General features: G+C 40.2%; 1 protein-coding gene across 2 annotated transcripts in view; it reads right to left on the minus strand.

Annotated features, from left to right (window-relative positions):
* Positions 1–9,825: 9,825 nt before the first annotated feature.
* Positions 9,826–25,746, minus strand: part of cpne9 (copine family member IX) — a 48,914-nt gene continuing 32,993 nt past the window's right edge. For both annotated transcript variants that reach the window (XM_058410959.1, XM_058410958.1), the window contains 14 exons: positions 25,248–25,311; positions 21,683–21,786; positions 21,351–21,455; positions 19,370–19,411; positions 17,541–17,616; positions 17,377–17,430; positions 17,227–17,288; positions 15,746–15,792; positions 15,306–15,487; positions 14,498–14,625; positions 12,950–13,052; positions 12,788–12,845; positions 12,376–12,449; positions 9,826–11,815 (listed from right to left, as the gene is read on the minus strand). In XM_058410959.1, the coding sequence (XP_058266942.1) occupies positions 11,633–11,815; positions 12,376–12,449; positions 12,788–12,845; positions 12,950–13,052; positions 14,498–14,625; positions 15,306–15,487; positions 15,746–15,792; positions 17,227–17,288; positions 17,377–17,430; positions 17,541–17,616; positions 19,370–19,411; positions 21,351–21,455; positions 21,683–21,786; positions 25,248–25,311 (1,282 nt within the window). In that variant the 3' untranslated portion in view covers positions 9,826–11,632. The remainder of the gene's footprint in view (positions 11,816–12,375; positions 12,450–12,787; positions 12,846–12,949; positions 13,053–14,497; positions 14,626–15,305; positions 15,488–15,745; positions 15,793–17,226; positions 17,289–17,376; positions 17,431–17,540; positions 17,617–19,369; positions 19,412–21,350; positions 21,456–21,682; positions 21,787–25,247; positions 25,312–25,746) is intronic.

Genomic DNA, 25,746 nt, shown 5'->3' on the forward strand with positions numbered 1-25,746 from the left:
GAGGTTTGTTTGGTTTATTATCATTTAGAATTTGAATACCGGATAAATCTGACTATATCCAAGGTATTTACACTTGCTAAGATGTCATTTTTTGTAGTGTTTTATTGGACATTTCTCAGCTTTACGGTCATAACAGCCCTCTGTGATAATCCAACCCTTGCTGATCGTGTTTTAGAGGATTTTATATAAAATTTTATTAGAATTCCTTACAATAAACAATCCTATGTCCACAGTCAGGACTGGCTTTTCTTTAAAATCAAGGTTTCAATGTTTCCTCTGTAAAGCTGCTCTGATGCAAAGAAGATTTTGATTTCCATTTAAAGTGACAAGCATCAAACTGCGGTCTTTGATCATTAGTCAAATGACATATGAAGTACAATTTTCTGCGTTGGTTATGCGAGCTCTGCTTGAAGCTTTTGGCACGCGCTGCAGTCTGAGTCTCTGGAAAGGCAAGCGTCCAAGCTCTAAAGCCAGAAAAGTGCAGACGCCTGTACTGTAGCTCAGGGGAGACTTGCTGTCCCGAACATTTTATTACACCGGATTGCATTTTGTCTTCTTTCTTGGCACACTGTCTGCTTCTCCATGAATTTCTCCCCGGCTTGGCATTTAGCTTTCTAAATGTGTTTCCAGGCTTTTCACCACTTAGAGCAGGAGAACGTTCACGGCTAACGTCGCTCCTTCTGACTGGAAATGTACTATTTGGATTTAACCTCCATTGTACACATTTTATTTGGAAAGAATACCCAAATAAGGGTGCTGTTAGTCGTGCGGGTTTATGTGGCGGTGATATGTTGGTGTCCTTCAGTAATCTAACCTCTTGCGTCAGCGATTCTTGAGATATCTACGTCTCAATCAGATGCTAGTCAGGGGTTTTAGCTCTTCTGTATCAACTCCGGCAACCAGGAATATTAATCCTCAGATCCTGACAATGCTGTGACACCACTCGGATCAAAAAAATGTTGATGTTGATGTTGATTTCACATAAATATTGGATAAAGCAGCAGTTTAGAAATGAACTGAACTAAACCCACAGGAACTAAAGTGTCTTATTATTATTATTATTATTATTATTATTATTATTATTATTGTAAATAGAAAGCACAAGGTTTCATTTATTAAGCATTTTTAATCTCCAGTGAATTGATTTGTTCTACAAAGTATAAAAGACTTTAGACTGTGTGTGTGTGTGTGTGTGTGTGTGCGTGTGTTAGTAAAATAATCCGCTAGAAACAGTAACTCATTACAGTACTCGTTCCCTCTATCAGCATGCCTCCGAGTGCTTTATTTCTTTAATATAAAGAAACTGACCTGTCCAGCTGATGTGGGTGGTGTAGGTCACTGTACAGGAAAATATTTTTAAACACACAAGACCCTTAGAGAATATTTCTTCTTTAAATTATGCCATCTTTGTGATGTTTTCAGGGAAAATAAATAAAGCTTTGATTTAAAGAAAGCTGATGTGGGTGTTCACACTGAAGAGAAATAGATTTCTAACCCTCAGAGAATAGTCTCATTCTCAGACACACAAGTCAAGACTCATGTCCACTCGAGTGGGTAGAAACAAATCGACAAGATGATGATGATGATGATGATGATGATGTCTCAAATGCAGCTTCGAAGCAGCTCTTACAACAGTGTAAGTAACAATGCTATGAAAAAATACAGACCTTTTTCAGATTTCTCAACATGCTGCACTTACAGGAAATCAGATGGACAGATTGACGGAATTTCAATATTTCTGATGGTGAATTTTTTTTATCCATGTTGATACTAAGATTACTGATATAATATGAGATATATGGGATATGTTATATTTATGTGATATTTATATGATATATGTGATATATGATGTTTATATGATATTTAAGTAATATAACAAGTGATATTCATGTAATATAATATGGTATTTATGTGATATTTATGTGATATAATATATAATATTTATATGATATATGATATTTATGTGATATTATGATATATTATATTTTTGTGATATTTATGTGATATTTATATGATATAATGTTTGTGATATAATATTATGATATATTATATTTTTGTGATATTTATGTGATATTTATATGATATAATGTTTGTGATATAATATTATGATATATTATATTTTTGTGATATTTATGTGATATATGTGATATATGATATTTATATGATATTTATGTGACATCATGTGATATAAAATGTAATATAATATATAGAATTTATGTGACATATACTGTATATACTATATAATAACCACTGAAACCTTTCTGTAGTATAAGAGGAATAAAAAACTCTACACACAGAGGAAAATGAGGCACTTCAGGCTCCATCAAATCACATCACTGCTGACTGTTTATCCATCAAGAGAGCAAGAGAGAGAGAGAGAGAGAGAGAGAGATTTCTTCTTCTTCTTCTTCTACTTCTTCTTCTTCTACTTCTTCTTCTTCTTCTTCTTCTCTCTCTCTCTCTCTGTCTCTCTCTCTCTCTCTGCCCTGAGCATCAAACTCAATCATTGAGATCTCACAAGGGCTGACTCATCCTGACAGAGCTCTCTCCCTCTCTCTGTCTCTCTCTCTCTCTCTGTCTCTCTCTCACACACACATACACACACACACACACACACACAGATAACACACCAAACAAATACTGTAACATTCACTCAGAGGACATCAGAGTATCCCTTTCCATAAAATTTAATTTAATGGAGATGATCCTGCTGAGTAATGCATGGCATGAGTGTGCGTGCGTGCATGCGTGTGCGTTTGTGTGTGTGTGTGTGTGTGTGTGTGTGTGTGTGTTGAGACCGGTTTGGATTTGCACAGCTTAGGGAACTGGGTCACTCCATCAACAATGAGCTACAGACCGTAAGTGACCGTCTGGGAGAGTGAACACACACACAAACACACACACACACACACACTTTGGCTCCAGCATATGATATTGGTGTAATATGAGTGCTGTGTCCATCGACAATGGTCTATTATAATGGGTATTTTTCAGTGGCTCCCCCTGCTGCTAAAAACTTAACCAAACATCATTCTGTGAGTGTGTGTGTGTGTTAGTAAAATAGTGACAAACAGAATGACAAGAACAAGTACACTATATATCCAAAAGTTTTGGGACACCCCTCCAAATCACTGCATTCAGGGGTTGGTCTCGGCCCCTTAGTTCCAGTGAAAGGAACTCTTAATGCTTCAGCTTCATACCAAGACATTTTGGACAATTTCATGTTCCCAACTTTGTGGGAACAGTTTGGGGATGACCCCTTCCTGTTCCAACATGACTGCACACCAGTGACCAAAGCAAGGTCCATAAAGCCATGGATGAGTGAGTTTGGTGTGGAGGAACTTCACAGAGTCCTGATAGAACACCTTTGGGATGAATTAGAGCGGAGACTGTGAGCCAGGCCTTCTCGTCCAACATCAGTGCCTGACCTCACAAATCCGTTTCTAGAGAGGCATGGTCAAAAATTCCCATAAACACACTCCTAAACCTTGTGGAAAGCCTTGAAGCTGTTATAGCTGTAAAGGGCAGGACAACTCCATAATACATTCATGTGCATGTAAAGGCAGGCGTTCCAAAACTTTTGGCAATATAGTGTATGTTTTTGACCATGGACCTTGCGTGACTTTTCACTTTTTTAATGAAATAAAACATCATCCACATTTAAACATCTTATTTCTTTTAAATCGCATGAAAATACATTTACATAGAGTCAAAAATTCAGTGTTTTTCAGTCAGTATTCCAACAACATAAATAATTCAGAGTAATAAATAAATAAATAAATAAATAAATAGCTGCCTGTGGAACAACTCCAAAATGAAACATAAATCATCTGTTAAAAAAAAAAATAAAACAAAGAACAAACCAAACCCTGGAGTAAACTCCCACAGAAGCTCTTGACCCTCCGGCAAGCGGACGACCAATTAAAACCTGCACCTTCATGTCCCTGGAATGTCTATTTAAAAGTCTGATCCCATGATAAGACCTTGTCCTAATTTCTGTGAGACACACTCCGAGTTTAATCTGCTCCTCTTCCTCTCCCTCGCTTCTAATCTCAGTGTTCTGACCTGACGCCGATATCGCCGCTAATCAGACGAGGGGCAGCAGATTAGCATGTTTCTCCTGCTTAATGCTGAGTCACGCGCGTCTCGATGCCATGATTCAGCGGCCTCGGGTTCCATTACACTCCGATAAGAACATGTTCAACGTCATAAATAATAAATGATGACAACGAATGAATTGCTGCACCACAGCAGAGACGAAATCTTAAATCTTGTAGCACAGAATGATCAGATTGGGTTAAGAGTTTCGTCGTGTCCATGTTGAGTGTCTTCGTCATATCCCACTCCATAGTGGTGCTTAATTTGAAGCTCATATGAAAGTAGACACTCAGAGCTGTAAGATTTCTAGTTTTTATAAGTATTTCTGTTTTTCGCTAGCCTACTAGGGGCAATATATTTACAGAAAAGTTAAAAATAAAATATTTTTCCGCGCAAATCTTATGAAGCACACTGTGTGGCACAAACTTTTCGCCATATAGTGTATTCAGTAAAGTGAAAGGAAATGCAGTAGGACAGTAGGAAATACTGTATACATTCTCAATACATGTACATTTTCAATACGGCTTTCCATCTACAGCTTTTGTGTGTTTGTGTACAATGTAAAGCTCATCAGAGGAATATCCTAGCGCTAAACTGTAAGATTATTCATTATAGCAGGATACATCAACATTATTTCTTTTGGTTCATGTAGTGAGACAGAGAGGGCGATTATGGTGTCATGAACACTGGCGACGAAGCTCTAGCTCTTCAGCAGATGCGGGGATGGTTTGTAGTGTAAAGTGAGCTGACGGGAACCATACCCTGACATCCCGGTACCCATAAGGCCGAGGAGCATGGCGAAACGTGCCACCAGAGAGCCCTTGTTCTCCCGTCTGCTCCATGCTGCCTGAGTCTGCAGGACCACAGGACAGGAGTGAAAAGTGTGTCAGGAGATACCCGGACATTGCCGTATTTGTGCCTGGACTTTCATGTCTGTCATTGTGTGTTTTGATCCTTTGATTATGTTTACTCATGTTGTGCCTGTGTTTTGTTTATTTCATGTTAAAATAAAAGTGGATCAAGTGGTTAAGGCTCTGGATCATTGACCGGAAGATCAAGGTTCAAGCCCAAGAATCACCAAGCTGCCACCATTGGGCCCTTCAGCATCACCCCAACCCCTTTGCTCCAAGGGCACTGCATCATGGCTGACCTTGCGCTCTGACCCCAACCTCCAAGGATGGGATATGCGGAGAAGGACTTTCACTGTACAGTAATGTATAAAACAAGAACTCTTTCATCCTGCACTCAGAAATTGTGACAATGACATACGTCAAATTCAATTCACTTCCTTGTTCCTGTGGTGTGTTTTTAATAACTTCACTTTTTTTGACAGACATTTGAGATCTCTGGGAATCGCCTTAAATTTAAACCCTGAGGAAGGAAATTCCCAGGTAATGCATCTATATTCTGTAGCGCTTATCCTACACAGGGTCACAAGGAACCTGGGGTCTGTCTCGGAGGACATCCTGCCAAACCATTACAGGGCAGAATCTCACACACACTCATACACACACATTCATACATTACAGACAGTTCAGAGATCTGTCTCTGGACTTGGGGAGGAAACTGAAGTACCTTCAAGACACCCCTGAGGTACGGGGAGAAGATATAAACTCCGCCCACACAGACCATTATCATTCTAGATATAATTAGAAAAAGAAGAAGCCTTTATTATCATCACACATACATTACAGCACAGTGGAATGCTTTTCTTCACACATCCCAGCTGAGGAAGTTGAGGTCAGAGTTATGATACAGCACCCCTGGAGCAGAGAGGGCTAAGGGCCTCGATCAATTGCCCAAGAGTGGCAGCTTGGTGCTGCACCCCCGATCGTCCAATCAACAACTCAATGCCTTAACAACTTGAGCCACCACTTCCCCAATTAAAGGGCATTATCAAACAAAAATGGTGGCCAAACGCTTTTAGTTAAACTAGACCTTTACTGTCATAATTCAGATATCACAAAGGAATAAGATTCAGGTTGAATTCAATTTTATTTGTAGAGCACATTTACCAATAGACAATCAGGATAGAAAGTACAGCCAGCGGTGAGGCTGGAAAGGGAAAACCTCCCTGAGAAACCTGACTCAAAAGGAAAGCCTTCCTCATCTGGGTGACACCTGATAGTGTGATTTAAAAGCGTTTCCTGTCTCAAAGTGTGGTCGAAAAGTGCAACTGCATAACCAGGAAATTCATTTTAGTTTTAACATGACGTAAGTCTGTCTCGGTGACGTTATCAGCTGTTTACTGACGGAGACTCCAGCGTAAAACTCATCATATCAATTCCAGTCCAAAGCCAAATCCACGGCTGCACACGACCTCCAAGTAATGCTGTGTATTTTTTTTAATGCAGTTAATCCCGCTTACAGAATATACCTGTAGACCCTTTTATAGCACTTTATTTTAGCACAGAGCTTTAAGACTTTGTATCAGGATGTAGTCATTAACACAGATGTCAGAGTGGCTCTGGATAAGATCGTCTGCTAAATCCGATGAATTTAATTGTGAAATCCTGTTGTTGTATTAACACTTGGCAGATATAAGCACTGCATTTCAACCAAGTAAAGGCATAGAAATCATTTCTTTACTAAAAATGTCTTTGCTTAGAAAATTCTAGTTTCTTATCTTTCTTTTTTAAGTCTTAGATTCTGTTGTTAAGCACTTATATTTACACAAGACAAAAATGATAAACTAATAAAAACTGTGTCCTTTTCAACAACTATAATATGACTTATGTATGGTTATGGATATTGATTGAAATGTCCTTGTGTTAGTGTTTTATGCTGCTCACCTGCAGGTATCGGATATATCCAGGTGTTAGGCGGTGAATACAGTAAAACATCTCTCTTCACTGTTTAGTTTTCTCAGACCAAGCTTTCTCTCTCTCTCTCTCTCTCTCTCTACCTCTCTCTCACACACACACACCTCTTTGCCAAAGGCCCGATCTGTCAGTTCTCTTGGGATAGTTATCTCCACAGGCATTATAAAGCTTGGGCTGCTTATGTAACAGGTCACATGTCTGCTTCCTGCATCCCTGAGTTCCCCTGTGCCAGTGAAAGTCTGATCAGATGCGAGTGTACCACATGTTTCACTGCACACGTTTACTGTGTCTAAGGAATTTCAGGGTGTTGTGATTCTGAACATTCGAGTGGACACTGCAAGCCAGGCCTTCTCCAACATCAGTGTCTGATTTCACAAATGAGCTTCTAGAGGAATGGTCAAAAATTCCCATAAACACACCTATAACACACCGATTCCCATAAACCTTGTGGAAAGCCTTCCAAGAAGAGTTGAAGCTGTTCTAGCTGCACAGGGCGGGACAACTCCATATTACATTCATGTGCATGTAAAGGCAGACGTCCCAGATTTGGTCTGGTTCACAGTCTCCGCTCTGATTCATCCCAAAGGTGTTCTATGGGGTTGAGGTCAGGACTCTGTGCAGGTCAGTCAAGTTCCTCCACACCAAACTCACTCATCCATGTCTTTATGGACCTTGCTTTGGTCACTGGTGTACAGTCATGTTGGAACAGGAAGGGGTCATCCCCAAACTGTTCCCACAAAGTTGGGAGCATGAAATTGTCCAAAATGTCTTGGTATGAAGCTGAAGCATTAAGAGTTCCTTTCATTGGAACTAAGGGGCCGAGATCGACCCCTGAAAAACAACACCTGAATTCAATCATTTGGAGAGGTGTCCCAAAACTTTTGGCAACATAGTGTACACCCCCCACCCCCCCAAACACACACACACACACACTCTACAGTGCATGGATATATATTATTCTTCCAGAAACAAGTACAAGTAACATCAGGCTCTGTGTGTGTGTGGGCAAATACTGTGACCAAGACCTGAAACATTTCCCTGTACTGACCAAAGAACATGTGGACTTGACAGTCAGCTATAAGGCGTAATTGAAGAGCAGTTCAGACGTTTATCATACAAAATAAAATCAAATTAGTTTCATTTAAAATGACGATTGTCTCGATGCACACGTCTGTAGTAAACTCTCTGATCTCACATTTTAACCTCTGAGATGTTTGTGTACATGCAGGAAGGAGGAGAACGATCAGTGTAAAAAGCAGCTCAAGTCCCTGGTGGAAACCCTCTCTGAGAAGAAAGAGACTGCAGAAGAGCTAGAGGAGAAATTAGAGTGTTTTAAGAGGAGAGGTGTTCTTCAGGAAAATGTAAAAACACACACACATGTACAGTCAATTTCAGTTTTTGCCCTCAGCTTGATTGATGTAAAACCACCAGAGGGCACTGCTTAACACCTTTTGTCTTTTTCTTCTGACTCCTGTCCACTCAGAAAGAAGTTCTGAAGCAGGTGTGTGAGAAGATAGAGCAGGTGTACATCGAGATACCGGATGCTAACCCGGGCATTCAGAAGGCAAGCGCAATGGTCACCGCCATTGAGAATTTTGTGTCTGAAGCGTTGGAGGAGCTCAGTAAGCTTCCAGTGAAGGAGCTGAAAAAGATGAAGACGGAGTACAAACTGGAGAAGATCGCCAGGTTAGAACATGCAGGAAAACAAACGTACACTTGTTTAAACACACAGTTACTCAGGTACACGTCATATTGGGGCACTTTACATGTTTACGGCCACTGAGTCTTTTGCTCAGCCCCAATCTCCCCCATTTAACCCCAGCACTAGAAACAGAACTCCACTGGACCACATCTGACCTGATCATATTCTGCTTTCTGGAACTGATTGTATTCCTGCAGCCACATGTGAATGAATGTAATTTACGAATTAATAAATCATGGCAGCAGCCATCTTTCACTACTTATTAGCTACACGATCCTTGTAGGTCAAAACAAAAGCATCAGCAGACATGCCCCTCTGCAATTTTTTTGTCTGAATAATGAATACCTTTGCTTTAATGTACAGTCGTACAAGTTCCAGATCTGGGGTTGTATATATGACACTGATATCGAACATGATGCTCTGTAATGATGTAGAATCTCTAACACTGTCCATATAAATCACACACAGCTCTGTAATGGCTGAAAGCCAGTTTAAACCTTCATGTGTGCATGGTCTTACTGTTTGTCTTACTCTCCATTGCTCCAGGGGCAAAAGAGAGAAAACCCTGCAGGCGATGATGAGGAGACAGCAGCGAGAAGCAATGAGGGAACAGCGGGCTCTGCAACCTGTAAGTTCTACCTAATAACACACACTAGTCAGCTACATACAACAGAACTTCCTGTCTAAAAATGTAAGAGAGCCCCTGCTGCAATTGGAAAATCAGGCAAAGTGAGATTTTAAGTCTTTTTGTAATTTCAGGTGAAAAAGAAAGAAATGTTTCGGTCCTACCTGGTGAAGCCGCTCACAGTGGAAGAGAGGAAACCAGAAGAATAAGAAAGAGAGCATCTCAAGTAACTGTGTTCTGTAAGGTCCAGAAATGCTCCATTATTTTCTGATTATTTCTTTATTTTAATGCTATTTCTGCTATTATCTCAATCAAGAGCTTCCATAATAAAAAAAAAGCTTCAGTCCTGGTTCTGTGCAAATAAAATAAAATAAAATAAAATAAAAACCCATTAGTAAAAATAAAAATCTTATATTTTTCCAATATGGATGAAAGCTTTAATATAAAAAGAGATTTGAAGTCTCAGAGTGCTCTTTAAAACACAAAGTATTTATTAAAATAAAAAGTATTTTCAAATCTGGAATAGGATCGTTACAGTAGTTTTAACTCGTTCATCTGACAAAGAAAAAGAAGCTTCCTGACATTGTACCAGACATACATGCTTTATTTCAGAATAAACACTGGAGGCAAAGAAAAAACTGAAATTGTCCTTCACATCCTAACACTATACTGGGGGGGGGAAATGATTCAATATTGTAGATATTACACTTTTTTTGCACAGCTACATGTGACTACATTGTTTAACACAAGATGGCACACGAGCACAATAAACCTGTACAAATAGACTCATGTGAGACTGTATGTCGTCTCACTGGATGGAAAATTCAAGCATGCAACATCTGGATCTGTGTGTGGAAAACATCCGCTCATATCGGAGCAGCTTGTGCAGATGTGTACATGCAAAATGCTGTGCGGCTTACAGAACAATATAATTACATTTTCAGTACAGTGCCATTACTCCTACCTCATCCATAACTTCACAGCCGGATACACACTTCTTCTGCTCCCAAACACTGATAATAATTTCCTCAGCACAAACACTTAGAGCGATCTGTCCCATTTTTCATCCTGCCTTTTTTTTTTTTTTTTACCTCCACTGATTTTATAGTAGCTCCAGCTGTGTGGCAAATCACAGGTATACATTAATGTGCTGGCTCTAATACATTATCATCTCCACGTCAACAATACCGTTCCATAACTCATCAAGTAACTATGCAGGTAAGTAAGCTGAAACAAATGTGCAGTTCTTCCTTAACGCTAACTGCTAACTGCTGAAAATGACTAGTTAAGTAGTAGCTGTTAGGAGGAGTTGTACATATCTCCTAATTCCTAATAGATACGCTTTACATTCCTCATGGAGATCTGCTCAACCGTCTGAGTTATTATCATCCACGTGTCGTTTTCATTTATTTAAAGAGAACGTTAAGCTACAAAAATGTACAAGGTTGTGATGTAGAAACGATATGACATTATTATGCAGTAGTTGAAATGTTGTAATTTAACTATTAATTCATTCCCGCTTATGGACACGATATTTACAGATAAGCATTGTTGAGTGTGAAGCGATATAACCCAAGGACTTGGAAAGGAAACAAACCATTATAAATAAAATTGCTAATCCATGATGAACACATTCTGCTGAAGAATTCTATATTCTACATGAGTCACTTTGGGAGACTCAATAAACTTTTCCTTTTAAAAGTTTTCTGCCATATGGCACGTGTTCAGGGATGATTTCGCCCTTGGCGGTTTCTCCGTAACATGACGAGCTGCATTTTATTTCCAGTCGTGAGAGAAAGCAAGAGGCAACGACGATCTGTACCTGTTATAGCAGCAAGCGTTGACATGAAATGCAACATAACTAAATGTAAAAATATATAAGTTCCTGCGGAATAATCGTTGAGGGTAAACAACATCTTTAGTCCTCTTTATCGATAGTGTCTGTTTAATTTCTGTTTATAAAACCTCCGTTTAGAAAGAGCTGCACATATTTACACCACTTGTTTCTCTCAGGGTGAATGTTCAAGAGGAAAAGAAAAACGAAGACGGAGAGGGTGAAGGCAAACGAATAACCATCAGGCGCTGCACTACATGCTAAAGACACACCGACAAGTGTGCACGTGTTAAACCGTCCATCTTGGACACACACATCTATAGCAGGTAGAGGCCGATAATGTGCGAGAGATGTCGTACAACCAGAACTGACGAGACGTTACTGAAAACCTGAGTAAGTGCAAACCCATGACAAACATAGTGATCATTAATAATCAGAGCGTGACATAACCACATACGATCTAGACTATATTATACAGTTATTGTTTCAGTCAGTATTTGATATTAGGTTATTATATCCAGCTAATCTGTGAACAGGAGCTTGACATGGGATCAGAGATGTACGTGGAGATGTGGTGGAGGAGAGTGGGACAGAGCAGGTCTGGGTTCGATGCCACGGCTCTTCATGAAAGACAGCAGCTGCTCGGGAATCTCAGCCAGTACGTCCTTGGCCAGACGAGCCATGCTCAATACCTGATTTCCCGAGCGGTCGATGTAGTCCCTAAATGGCACAAACTGAGGGACACATACACATTCAGTAGCTGTAGTCACAGTGGCCTGGGAGCTTTATTACATTTTACACCACAGCACAGTTCAATTCTCACTTCTGATTGGTTTATATTAATGGATCTGTTCTAATTATTGCATTATTTTTTGCATTACTGACAGCTACAAGTTAGTACCAGTATAAAGAATGAATTTTTTTCTGGTATAAATTAGATCAGGACACTGTATGTTTTCAGGATGAGATACAGAATTACATATACATGTACAGAATTTAAGTGGTTGAAGATAACACCTCCAAATTTCTAGGATATTGATGAACAAGCGCTTGGATCAAGCATCTCAGGAGCAGGAATGGGTCTGATATCACCGTTTAGATTTAGTTTACTTTTCTATGAATATATTGCTCCTAGGAGGGTAGTTAAAAACAGAAATACTTAGAAAGTCTGTGCTGCATGCTTGCGTTCTTCCTGCTCACTGGATCAAGCTATCAGATATTTTGCAAATGAAATAATAATAAGCTTTATCGGATGTAGAAGAATAGGAAAAATTGCTGATGTCATGATAAGCACCTGAACAATGTCCCGTTCGGCGGCACGGCCCCGGGAGGACACCCGCACCTCGTCACCATCTAACTCCTCCATCGCTGGATAGAGAGAGACAAGGACAATATCCAAACCAGGAAAACACACAGAGCAGGGATTCTGGAGTGAGGCTAGACTGGCATAAGATTGTGATTGAATATGTTCAGCGTGAAAAAGAAACACCTGAGCTGATAGAGGAAACATGTCAACTTGCTACCTTAGAGGCTTTCTTAGAAAAAGGATAAAGACTATGATTATACTCATTTGTTTCTGTATTAATGCACCTAACTCCACATATATTTAGCATTAGCTACAGTTTTAGCAAAGGTCCCTGAGCTTTCATTTGCCTGGTTTGTATAGACACAGATATATCTTTTTTTCAGATATCTTCAACACTCACCATCAAACTCAGCAGGCCCCACCCCAATGATGATGATTGACATGGGCAGGGAGGAGGCCTATAGGGAGAGAGAGAGAGAGAGAAGTGTCATTTGTTTCTGAAAGAGCTCACATTTAGAAGCTGCAGTAAGGGATGATGGAGATACGGGTGGAGGAGACGCACATCGACCACAGCCTCTTTAGTCTGCACCATGTCCGAGATGACTCCATCTGTGATCATGAGCAACACGTAGTACTGCGAGCCGTCTGTCACGCCTGCTGCGGCCCTGTGAGAGGAGGAGCAAACCTTTACACCTGAGACATACACTCACTGTGCGCTTTAAAAGGAACACATGCTCATTCACCTGCTCGTTATCTAATCAGCCAATTATGTGGCACCGGTGTAATGGAGATACAGGTCAAGAGCTTCAGATAATGTCCACAAATCAAACATCAAAATGAGGGGGGAAAGTGTGACTTGGCTATTGGTACCAGATGGGCTAGTTTGAGTATTTTTATAAATCTCTTGAGATTTTCAGAAACAAAAGTCTCTAGAGCTTACAAAGAATGAGCTTTTTGCCCATTCTGATATTTCAAACTGGTGGAGGAAACCAGAGTACCTAAAAGAAACCACACAGAATCACATGCAGAAAAGAAAAGAAAAACAGCCTTTGTTTGTCACATATGCATTACAGCACAGGGAAATTCTTTCCTTGCATATCCCAGGCTTAGAGGTTGGGGGTCAGCCATTATACAGCACCCCTGGAGCACAGAATGTTAAGGTTCTTGCTCAAGGACCCAACAGTGGCAACATGGCAGTGCTGGGGCTTGAACCTCCTATCTTCTGATCAACAACCCACAGCCTTAACCACTTGAGCCACAACCACCCTCCTGTGTATGCGGGAGAGGTGCATGAATCGAATCCCCAACCCTGGAGGTACAAGGCAAAACGTCCTAACCGCTAAGCCCACCCCAGAAACAGACATAATCCTAAATAATACAGACCTTACATAGCACATGGAACTAAATATAAAAGAAACACTGTAATATAAGACACATAAGATTCGGTACATAAGGTACTGAAAGCTACAAAACACAACTCATTTTTGAAAAGAGCTGAAAGGAGAAGTCAAAAATAGGTAGAAATGAAGATTGGTAAAGGCTAAGCCAAGCTTTGCGCTGATGCCCTTGAACTATTCCACATCAATAACAATCTCGAAATCTTTCCTCACTGTGTTGCCGCTCTGGTGCTGTTATTAAATGTAAACCGCTCAAGATCGATCAGTGGGGCCTCCTAAAGCCCCCTTGCAACCCCGCAGTCAGGCAAGGATCCGACACATGCAGGCTTCCTTGATTGGGGGGATTTTCTTCTCTTGCATCTGATAAATCTGTGCACCGCATAAGATTAAAATGAAACCTAGTGAAAGAACCGAAGCCTACTGCATATCAGTCACGGTGTGCAGTTCTGTCTAAGAGGACAGAGAGTCGTGCGCACCATTCTAAAAAAGTTATGTATTTCGCAGGTCCCCCTCTGGCCATCTAGAAAGTAATAATGGCCCTGACAGCACGCTCTGTATTCAGACAGAGTTTTTGATGTATGTGAGTATGGAGAGATGCTGGAGATTATTAATCACACTAATGGAGAGGGTTAGCAACAAAGAAAGTGGACAATAACGACAGTAGAGAAAGAAAGAAAGAAAGTAAAGCATGAGAGAGAGAGAATGTCGCTTACTGTGCCACCTGCTTGATGACAGGAGCAAAGTTCGTGGGTCCGTAGAGCTGCACTGTTCTCAGACATTCGTAATAAGCTTCCAGGACTCCCTCAATTCCCACACAGTTAGCATTCTCACAGTCTGAGTTCTACAGCAAAGAGAATATCACTTACTCTCAACATGTACATTGAAGAGTGATGTATCGTTTCCTCCTCAAAGCAGTATAGTCAGTATTATAGATTTTAACAACTGTAAATGTCTCTATGTTGATTCATAATGTAAGTAACAAGTAAATACTTGTAGATACAGAATAACTCGTTTTAAGGTAAGAAATGTTTCCTTGTTTACTGCCGATTTGACATCAGAGGACACCATCGCAAGTGTCCAAGTCTCTGAGGCTCTTTGGATTTTCCTAATCCAGGGTTGGAAATGACCTTGCTATGACCTTGACTCTTAATGCGGCCTGACTATTACCACCCCATTGTGTTTTATTCCTCTTAAACCACAGCTTTCACTCACTATTTCAATTCAGGCTTTTTTTTAGCTCCACCCCTTGCAAAACATCTTTAGACTAATAGAGAGTTGGGGTCAGTTAAGGGCATTGGAAAAGCTCAATTTCTGGAAGACGGTTAATGGTTAATGGTTAACGGTTATCCCGTGATTTATCAATAAACTACAAACTTTAATTCATTAGTGATGAATAAACATTGATTATCATGAAACGATCATGATGATGCAGTTAATGCTGCGTAAATATACGTTCTTATATATATATATATCTGCTTTATTGTTATTGCTGAATAGCTGATAGCACCAGGTGCAGCTCACCAGGGGGAAAGCATGAGAGACGTTTCCGTCAGGAGGAATTTTAGCTCCGAACCCATAAGCAGGGAAAAGTTTGTCACTGTCATAATCCTGAATGATTTCACCAACTGCTTTTAATGCCATCGCGTAGGCGTTCATCTGATATGGACTCATGTAGTGGAGAGATGTGGGCTGGGCTGGGTTACCTGCAATGCACACACACACACACACACACACACACATAAATACATATATATATATATATATATATATATATATATATATATATATATATATATATATATATATATATATATATATATATATATATATATATATATATATATATATAAACACACACACATACTGCATGTTGCAATACACTGAAATCAAATCAAGTTATATAATAGATCCAGAAAGACAGATGCCAGAAATAATAATAACAGCAAAAAACTGAGGCTTACCATTGGACGCGGTGAAGTCTATGGCTACTGTGAAGTTGAGCTGAGTCCTGTTTTAAAAAGTTTTAGAGTGTAAATTTTAATCTTCCCAATAGTTGAATTATATTTGACCGACTATGATAAACAGACACTGATTTCTTTTTGCATTTTGGGCCTCATCAATCATTTTCAAGTGTTTGCATAAAACAAATAGAGCTGCGGTGTTTATTTATGACTACGCGCAGACAGACACTTTTATTTGTCTTATTTTCTTTGTGTGTTTGTGTTGCGTCACTTTAATTTTTTTTACATTCTTTAAATAATGCCAACAATTTTAAACAACTGGCTTTTACATAATATTCTGTGACCTCTTGTATACATTGATCTAGTATTTCTATTAAACGTTTACAGAGAAACCAAATGTAAGATTATTAAACCTATTTCTAGACCCAGACCCATCAGCCATAACATTATGACCACTGAGAGGTGAAGTGAATAAGACTGATGATCTCCTCATCATGGCACCTGTTAGTGGGTGGGATATATTAGAGGCAGCAAGTGAACATTTTGTCCTCAAAGTTGATGTTAGAAGCAGGAAAAATGGACAAGCGTAAGGATTTGTGCGAGTTTGACGAAGGGACAGATTGTGATGGCTAGACCACTGGATCAGAGCATCTCCAAAACTGCAGCTCTTGTGGGGTGTTCCCGGTCTGCAGTGGTCAGTATCTATCAAAAGTGGTCCAAGGAAGGAACAGTGGTGAACCGGTGACAGGGTCATGGGCGGTCAAGGCTCATTGATGCACGTGGGGAGTGAAGGCTGGCCCGTGTGATCCGATCCAACAGACGAGCTACTGTTGCTCAGATTGCTGAAGAAGTTAATGCTGGTTCTGATAGAAAGGTGTCAGAATACACAGTGCAGGACGGGTCAGGACTGTTTTGGCAGCAAAAGGGGAACCAACACAATATTAGGCAGGTGGTCATAATGTTATGCCTGATTGGTGTAGTTTACTATTTCAAGCTTTAAATTTAGATAAGATTTAGAATAAGTATTTATTCCTAGAAATAGAAGAATGTGCCTATGATTAGCTTTAATAATCTTGTATTTATTTCTATTTGGTTTATTGTGATCTAATAATGAAAAACAGAGGATAAATCTGACTTATCACCTGTTAAGATGACATTTTTCACAGCGAAGGTACTTCCTAATAAAATCAATTAATGCTAATTAAAGCCAGCACTCAATATCAAAGTGCAGTAATCCATGCTAATGGTTTGATGTGAAGTCGAGGTTTACATTAAATGGTCTTCTTATGTGGATATTTACACACACACTCAGGAGCACGAGTAGGATACAATGAATTTGTAGGATTTTCAGGAATACCAAATTTCTTGTGTAAACGCGTCACGAGAATGATTTATTAATAAATCCGTTCACACTGAGCTTGATCAATGAGGCCCATTGTACAGGATAAACATCTCTATTCGAGTTTGAACAAAGCTCTCACCCGCCCCTGATGAAGTCCACAAAAGTGTACTCAGATTCCACTTTGAAGGACAAAAGCGTCACCTGGAGCGCGTGTGAAAGATTAGATAATGAGGGTAATTATGAAAATGAATTTGCAGGAGAGGAAACTTTGACAGGCCATCCTACTTACTGTGCCAGAGTTTATGTATTTCTTTTTCCTTCCTTTCTTTTTGGGATTGAGGACCTGAAATTAGACATGGCATAAGCTCTAAAATGAGGCGATTGTTACAATCAGCATAAAAGCTAAAGAAAATTGTATTGAGTGTGAACGGCACACACAAGCTTTCCGCTCACCTCGTAGACGTTAAACTGGCTCTGGCCTCGAGACAGCTCTCTGTAGCTGGTGGTAAACTCACCGATAAAATCATGACTGAAGAAAAAAGTCAAATGAATCGAATAAATGTGATTAAAATTAGGGATAAATCTGCACTCAGTGACTGGGCAGTTATCTGCTGGTGAGCATGTGTGCTTTACGTCGGATCAGCATCCCCTCAACAATTATTTTTTGACCCAGTCACTGACCCATATGATGCCATCAGTGTGTGCCTCCAACACTTCTCTCTCTTGAGCAGCTGGAAAATTCCCTACAGTGTAGCTTTGCATTTCAATTCATTAACTTAATCCATGTTGCAGATATTGAACCATTGAAACATGATCATACTAAAAATATTCAAATGTTCTTCCTGAGTCCATGTCCGAGTTCTCCAGTTTCCTCCCACTCTCTACGAGGAGGATTGATTAGTAAGAGAAATCGCCTGTAGGTGTGAACAAGGGCATAATGCCGTGTGATGGACGGCTCAAGATTCCCGTTTCAATCTTGTGAAACTTCAGGCCTGTTCCTGCAGTAACTATATATCTGGTTTCTGTATTGGCTGCTCTAAATTGCCTATAAATTTGCTAAAAGTTCCATCTTAATATCAGATCCATGTTCACATCAGGTCCTGTCAGCCTTGCTAGCTTTCCTACAACAAGTGAGGGCTAGTCGGGGGACTACATTAAAAAAAACCCAACCTACTCCAAAATACACAATTTTTAGAATGGTAAAGCATCACATTGTCCCATATTTCACATCAAAAATCCAAATCTTTTCACCACTACACTGCCAGAGAAATAGAAATCAGCTCGTGTTTCAATCAGCATAAACGAATGAATGATGTTCTGGCCAGTCTGATATAGAATCAGAGTCATGTTGGGTTTTTCCTCCGTTGGGATGACCTTACACAGAAGTGTAGTGGTTAAACATACTGGCTTCAAATATAAATGCTTTTAAGCAAGCACTTGGGGCATCTCAGAGAGCAGCAATGGGGTTGATATCACCATGCACCTTGGACATAGAAATAGGTATGTGAGAAATAAAAAAATGAATTTTTTAAAACTATTTTTATGAATTTTTTAATGAACTTTTCTAGGAATATATTGCCCCTAGTAGGCTAGGGGAAAACAGAAATAATTAAGAAACACTAAAAATTCTTAAAGTTCCACTGTGGGGCATTGGTGGCTCAGTGGTAGGGTTTCTCGTCTACCATGTGGAAGGCCCGGGTTCCATTCCCAGCCAATGCCCCAACCCCAACCCCAGCCACTGGATGCAGTGCCGGTCCCAAGCCCGGATAAAATGGGAGGGTTGCGTCAGGAAGGGCATCTGGCATAAAACCTGTGGCAAGTTGTTGTGTGGACCAGTTAGTCTGCTGTGGTGACCCCTCACACACAGGGAGCAACCCAGGAACCAACAATGCGAAGTAAGATATTCAATGCTGATTTTACATTGCTATTTTTTTGTCCTCTGGGGGGAAAAAAGTTTACTGCACTTCTTTCTTCATTCATTTAATGAAAGGATTAAAGCTTAATCAGAACTACAGTTACAGAGCTAACTGTAAACTGCAGCGACAACTTTACAAACTGAAGTGAAGAACTACACCATAGCTTGAAAGTTTGACATTGGACTGGAGAAAACTTTCACATGACTCAGGAGTAGGAGGTGCACACCGATCACATCAGGCGGGAATGAGTGGTTTAAAAGGAATGCTCCAGGAGCAACAACGTGATGTTGAAACAGGAATATGTCCAAGTCAAAGAAATCGGGTTCAAACTCTGATAAAGGTCAATGAGAAACACAGCTACAGTACCTTCCGTCTCGGTCCCAGTCATAGACATCCACTTTAACTGTTCTGGATTTTTAAAAAAGAGAGAAAACAAACAAACAAAACTATGAATAAATCTTCACCCATGAAAAGAGATTCTATCTTCAAATCCTCAGACATTCCAATGAGTACAGATGAAATGAGATGCCAATTAGACATCATCCAAACAGTAAAACTGTCTTCCTGGTCTTTCATGTCCTTTAGAACAATGCTGCTGAGTAATGTCACTATGGAATTCCATCATCATTGTAATTCCACTCCTATTTCTATTCCTAAACATTTACATTGCTCGTAGTTTTTGATGTGTCAGGAATTCTTCATGCTAAACCAACAACTCAGTAGCAGGCAGTACACTGGAGTATACATACATACTCCACCTGGACTATTTAACAAAGCAAAGAGGTGAGAGTCTTCTATTGCATAATTACTACATAGAAGACTTATTAATACACTATATTGCCAAAAGTTTTGGGACATCTGCCTTTACTTGCACATGAATGTAATCGTAATGTAATGTAATGTTTCAGCTGGCAACATGTTATTTAACCCTAAATAATACAGTGAGGTGGCTCTGTTTCATAAGGGTCACGTTGTTGGCCTTAATCATAGAAAACAACTAAGGGTAGCTGAGACTGGGTAAAGGACTGTCCAACACATAGGAATAATGGTGGACCTTCATCGTTGAGGAAGATATGTGGTCAGAAAAAAATCTTGAATAATGGTTATCGAGAGCACTTGAAAAATGCACAACGGTAGAACTCACAGCTATGATTCTTAATGAAAGTAAGAACATTTCCACATGCACAGAGTGAAGAGAACTCAAGGGACTGGGACTAAACCACTGTATGGCATTAAGAATACCTCTTATCAGTGACGGTAATCAGAAAAAAAAAGGCTTGAGTTTGATAGAGAGAATACAGATTGGACTCTGGAGCAATGAAGCAGAATTACCCTGTCCCAGAGTGATGGGTGTATGAGAGAAAGAAGAGAGGCAGATGAAGTGATGTACCCATCATGCCCCAGTGTTATGATCAGGGGTTGGTTCAGTTGCTCAGGCCCAGGTTCAGCAACATTATGTGCCCAAAAAATGACGTCAGCTGACTACATAAGTATACTGATGACCAAGTTTCTTCCTTGACTGGCATATTCCAAGATGAAAATGCCAAATTGTTAAAGAGTGGTTCAGGGAGCACGTGACATCATCTTCACACATGGATTGGCCACTACAGAGTCCAGACCTTAACCCCATTGAGAATGTGCTGGAGAAGACGGCACGACTCTCTCAGCATCAACACAGGATCTTTGGAAGAAATGAATGCAATTCTGTATGAAAATAAATGTTGTGACAACACAGACGATTACGGAAACGATGCCATGGCGATAAATATATATATATATATACATTATATACCTTATACATGATAACCTGCGTGATCACTTTTTATAAACCAGCCTCACTATTTGCTATTATTATCACATTCTACTGTACACTCATTATTTTGGATCTTAATAAATCTTAATAAAGTCTAGGAGGATCGCCTTCATTTGTCCTACGCTTCTACACCGTATATGTTCAGCAGACCCGGACACTACGTTGTGAAACTTTGTGTGATAAAAGTGGAGTTTGGTTGTTTGTTACCCTTCTAGTGGTTTAATTCTAGTGAAAGCTCAGTGTGAGCAGGAGGCCGGAGCGAAGGCGTCACTCTCTGCTGGTGTTGCACTCAGTGCCGCCGAGACGCAGCAGTCAGACTCATCTACACCACATGCGTCCGAATCGCACGGCTACACCGCGTATTTCAGCTAGCCACATTATCTCGGGCTACCTCTGAGTCTGAGGCCTGAGTGGGTGATAATTTAACTCACCATGCAGCAGACAGCAACAGCAATAAGAACTGAAAGTAAAGCTAAGAGCTCTGTGTGTGTGTGTGTGTGTGAGTGTGTCGAATACATTGCCCACTCTCCTCACCTGTCATAATCTCCATTACACAGAGCACGTACAGGGATGGTGAAGGGCTGCCACACTGGATTCAGAGTGTTTTTGATCACCTCTGTTTTGTGGCAGATGGTGAACCTATAACAAAGTGCCAGGTCAAATAAACTGGCACAACGCTGAGCCCACCAAACAGTCATATTACCAGCAACAGACACATTACTGAAGATAAAAACGAATATAATGAGCACTTCCATGAGCACTTGTCACCTTATCTGTATGCAAGAAATAATCACGTCATGCTGGAACGATCTATACTGGTAATTTTAGCAAAACAGCATCCATCTGAGCCGGTAGCTGTTGCTTACGTGCCGTCCTCGTTGCTGCGATAGAACACCAGGAAGGGGTCCGATTTCCCGAAGAAATCTTTCTTATCCAGCTTGTTGGCACAGAGCTGCATGGTGGCAATATCCTGTGTAAAAGCACATGAAGCCCTAGAGTGAGTTACAATTAAAAACGATCCAGTTTACACAATTTACCGTCTGTAACAAAACATGCCTGGGGTTTGCCTTGCATTCGCTTCTTAAATCAATATATATACAAGAATGATCTGATATCGAGGGATCTTTACAGGACAGGCCTGTACGATTTCTTGAATAAAATATGTCACCATTACGAAGCACTAAAAGTTCACATCAGACAGAATAGCTGCACTTATACCTCATAAAAATGCGAGTGTGTAGCGCATATCACTGGTTTAAGGCGTACGCATGCAAAAAAATAAAGGTTTAATCGAAGCTGACATCATTTACTTGTGCGATACATTACTCTCTTAGCTCCAGAAGCAATTTCAGACACCAAACACATCTTAGCTGAACCACTACGTTTGGGGCAAAGGGTAAAAATGTGCAAATTCAAATGTTCACAGATTTCACAGTTCACGCTTTCTTTATTAACCTTTCATAACCATTGCTGAGACACTGCTCCTGGAGGCATCTTAAGCTTATGATAGAAGGCAAAAGAAAAGATTCACTTCCCATTGACGGTGGCATTTACTTTATAAACAATGACTTAAACTGCTGTTGACCAAACTAAACCGTTTTTGTTTGCTTTTCCCTAGAAATAGCATGGAGTCTATATAACATGGACCAGGCTGAGAAAGGAAACGTGAAACCCGGACGGAGACAGAAGAGTCAAAGCCTCTGAGTGGACAGTCTCGCAGTAGAGAAGGCGAGCAAGCTCTTCATACATACTAATGGTCTGTTATTTTGCCTGCGTACAGTGATGTGTTGATCCCAGGGGGGAGTCATGTCAAAGAGGAGAGGACAACGGCTTTAATTGGCACCCAGTGGAAACATGTTGTCAGGGGAATACTCTCCACACTCTCATACTGATAAGGAATACTCGCTATGTGGACAACTCATTCTTTCATAACTCTATCTCTAGCACAGTGGATGTTGTCATAAAGCAGGCTTTATGGAAATATATACAATCAAGATAGAAATCAAAAATTTCTCAATGTAATTGGCTTAAAACTCGATATGTGACGATATGCGAAAGAAACCTTGAGAGGAACCAGACTCAAAAGGGAACTCATCCTCATCTGGATAACACCAGAGAGTGCGATTATAAATCATTTCCCTTCTATACCCGTGTAACTCTATGGTTATAAAGTATAAAGAAATTAATTCTGGTTACAACATGAAGTCTATCTTGGAAAAGTTCACTGACGGAGACTTGTGTGCAAAATTCCTACAGTAAACAGTAATCATGACACAGTTCCTAACCCATCATGGTTTGCATCAATCTGATACATGAAATGTGTTCCATTTTATGTTTCGCAAAACACTGGCTGCAAAATGATCACCACCCTCGCAATTAATATTTGCTAAAAGCTTCCCTGGAGAGATGAATAGCTCTGAGTCTCTTCCTGTAATGTCTAACAAGGTTGGAGACAGCTGTGATTCGGTGCCAAACATCAATATAGACAGGATTTTTCCTGACGCATCCTCGTTCCATGTCAGATTAAAATCCTTTTTTTATTACGCTGCACTGTTACCAATATCGTGTTTTATTTTAGATCCGATTTCTACAAAATGGCAACGTGTAAGTGAAGCATTTCTATTGTACAGGGAAGGTAAACATCAAGACTCTTCTCTGTTGTCTTTTCATGCTGTATTCCAGAGTTTTTACACTGATGGGATTGTTAGTCCGTGTCCTAGTGAACCAGTATCAGGTTGTATTCCCTGATAGAGACTTCAACTTTAATTATTATGGGAGGTGTGCAAGAAGGAAACCTTTGCTGTCTAAGAAAAACATGAGGGCAAGACTGAAGTTTCCCAAAGAACACAGAAACAAAGGCCAAGCCTTCTGGAATAATGTGCCTCGGACAGATGAGTCTAAAATTGAATTATTTGGACACAATAACAGGGCATGTTTGGCGTAAACCAGATACAGCGTTTCAGCAAATGAACCTCATAGCAACTATGAAACATGGAGGTGGAAGTGTTATGGTTTGGGGATGCTTTGCTGTAGCAGGATCTGGTCAGCTTACCATCATAGAATCCATTATGAATTCTACATTGTATCAGAAGATGCTTCAGGAACATGTAAGTAAAAAATTGAAGCTAAAGCAGAACTGAACCTTGCAATATGTCATTGACCCAAAAAACATACCAGTAAATCCACCAAGGACTGGCTGAAAAGTAAAAAATTGGAGAGTCTGGGAATGGCCGAGCCCAGATCTAAATCCTATTGAGATCCTGTGGGGTGATTTGAAACGGACTGTCCATGCAAGAAACCCCCCAGAACTCTGCATTGAGGAGTGGGGGAAACTTTCTTCCAGTCCATGTCAGAAACTGGTCAATGGCTACAAGAAACGTCTCATTGAGGTCTTGAGGACTGCATCACTTTCATCTACAGCTACAAATTAAAACAAGATCAGAAATTGACATTTCTTAATAAAGAACTGAATATTCAATGTGGTGTCCTAAATTGTTTCACATGACTGTAACCAGCTGTTAATGGGAAATAATTCACTTGTTGGGGTTGTACCAGTAATTCTTTATCTGCTGGGATACAGCTGTGAACTACAGATTATCTTCAATCTCTTCGATCTATTTATCTGTACAGTATACAAAGCTACACTGTACAAGAAAAGCAATCGTAAATAAATGTGCTAGAATGTGAAGATTGAGAGAGAGAGAGGGAAAGAAGGATTTTGGAGTGGATAATATCTGTTCATGAGAAATACTTGCGTCCCCACAGAGGGACTGAGATAAAGAAGAGCAATGTGTCTCCCTTTTCCAATGCCAATGCGATCTTTTGGTCTTTTTGAGATGGGAATTGTTCTGAAACCTGTCAACCCCGGTTAACGATACTCCCTCGATCATAGTCGAACATCAAAAAAATAAGCTGCTAGACTGATTCCCGACTACTTGTTACAGGCTTAAAAGCAATTCTCTAGACAGTAGCTTATAGCACGCTCCTAAAGAGTGCCAATAATTCTGGAGTGGGCTGTATAGGAATTTCTGCAGACAGTGCATATGTCTTTACAGAGATGTAAGAGGGAGTGTCACTTGAAATGATTCAGCCCGTGGAGTTGTTTGAAGCTGTACCTGGAAAGTGCTGGCTGAAGAACGAACCTCCTGCTGGCTAGAGCAGCTGTCAGAATTGATTGGTACAAGGTAATGGTGACAGTCTGCACTTACAGTGACAAATATATTTGTTAGAGTGGAAATGGGAAATGCATTGCTTCTTTTTGTGAGGAAAATGGTCCCAGTGTTTAATTTGCCCACGCTGCTCGCTCTAAATGACTTCTTTGTCCACGGAGAGTTCCCAACATGTATGATAAAAAAACAACAACATGAAAATGGAAGTCTGGTGTTTGTAATGCCATGGCTTAATGTGTGTGTGTGTGTGTGTAACACTGACCCTGCAATTGCTGAGCTCTTCTGCTGTAAATACGATGTTCCCGCATTTTTTGCCTGGAATACCCCTGGAGGACAGAAAAGAAAGCAAATGTAATTTTTCTCGGAAAATAGCGAGCATGAGTCAGTGTCAAGAGTTTAATGCAGCCGTTGGGAAGACAAGGTAGTGTAGGCATGTACAAGTCTGCCGTGGAAAAAAAGAAAATAAGATCTACTTTTCTACAAGAGGTGTTTTGGTGTGTTGGAAGAATGCGGGTTATTTGCGGTACAAGATGACAGCTTCTGTCAGAAATATTGGACCTTTTTCTTCAGTAGAGGAGATAGAAGGGGGGGGGGCATAACAGAAAGAAGGGCAGCAGAAATGGAGGCATTAGGTGGTGAGAATGGTGGGGGGGGCACGGTGAAAAGGGAAAAATAAGAAAAAAGGAGGTCATGAGGGGGAAGTGTAGAGCAAGAAGAGGTGGCAAAGAGTGGGAAATTTGACCACGTTATGCATTAGCAGT

This window comes from Hemibagrus wyckioides, linkage group LG15 (genome assembly GCF_019097595.1).
Source record: "Hemibagrus wyckioides isolate EC202008001 linkage group LG15, SWU_Hwy_1.0, whole genome shotgun sequence".
NCBI classification, from domain to species: domain Eukaryota; kingdom Metazoa; phylum Chordata; class Actinopteri; order Siluriformes; family Bagridae; genus Hemibagrus; species Hemibagrus wyckioides.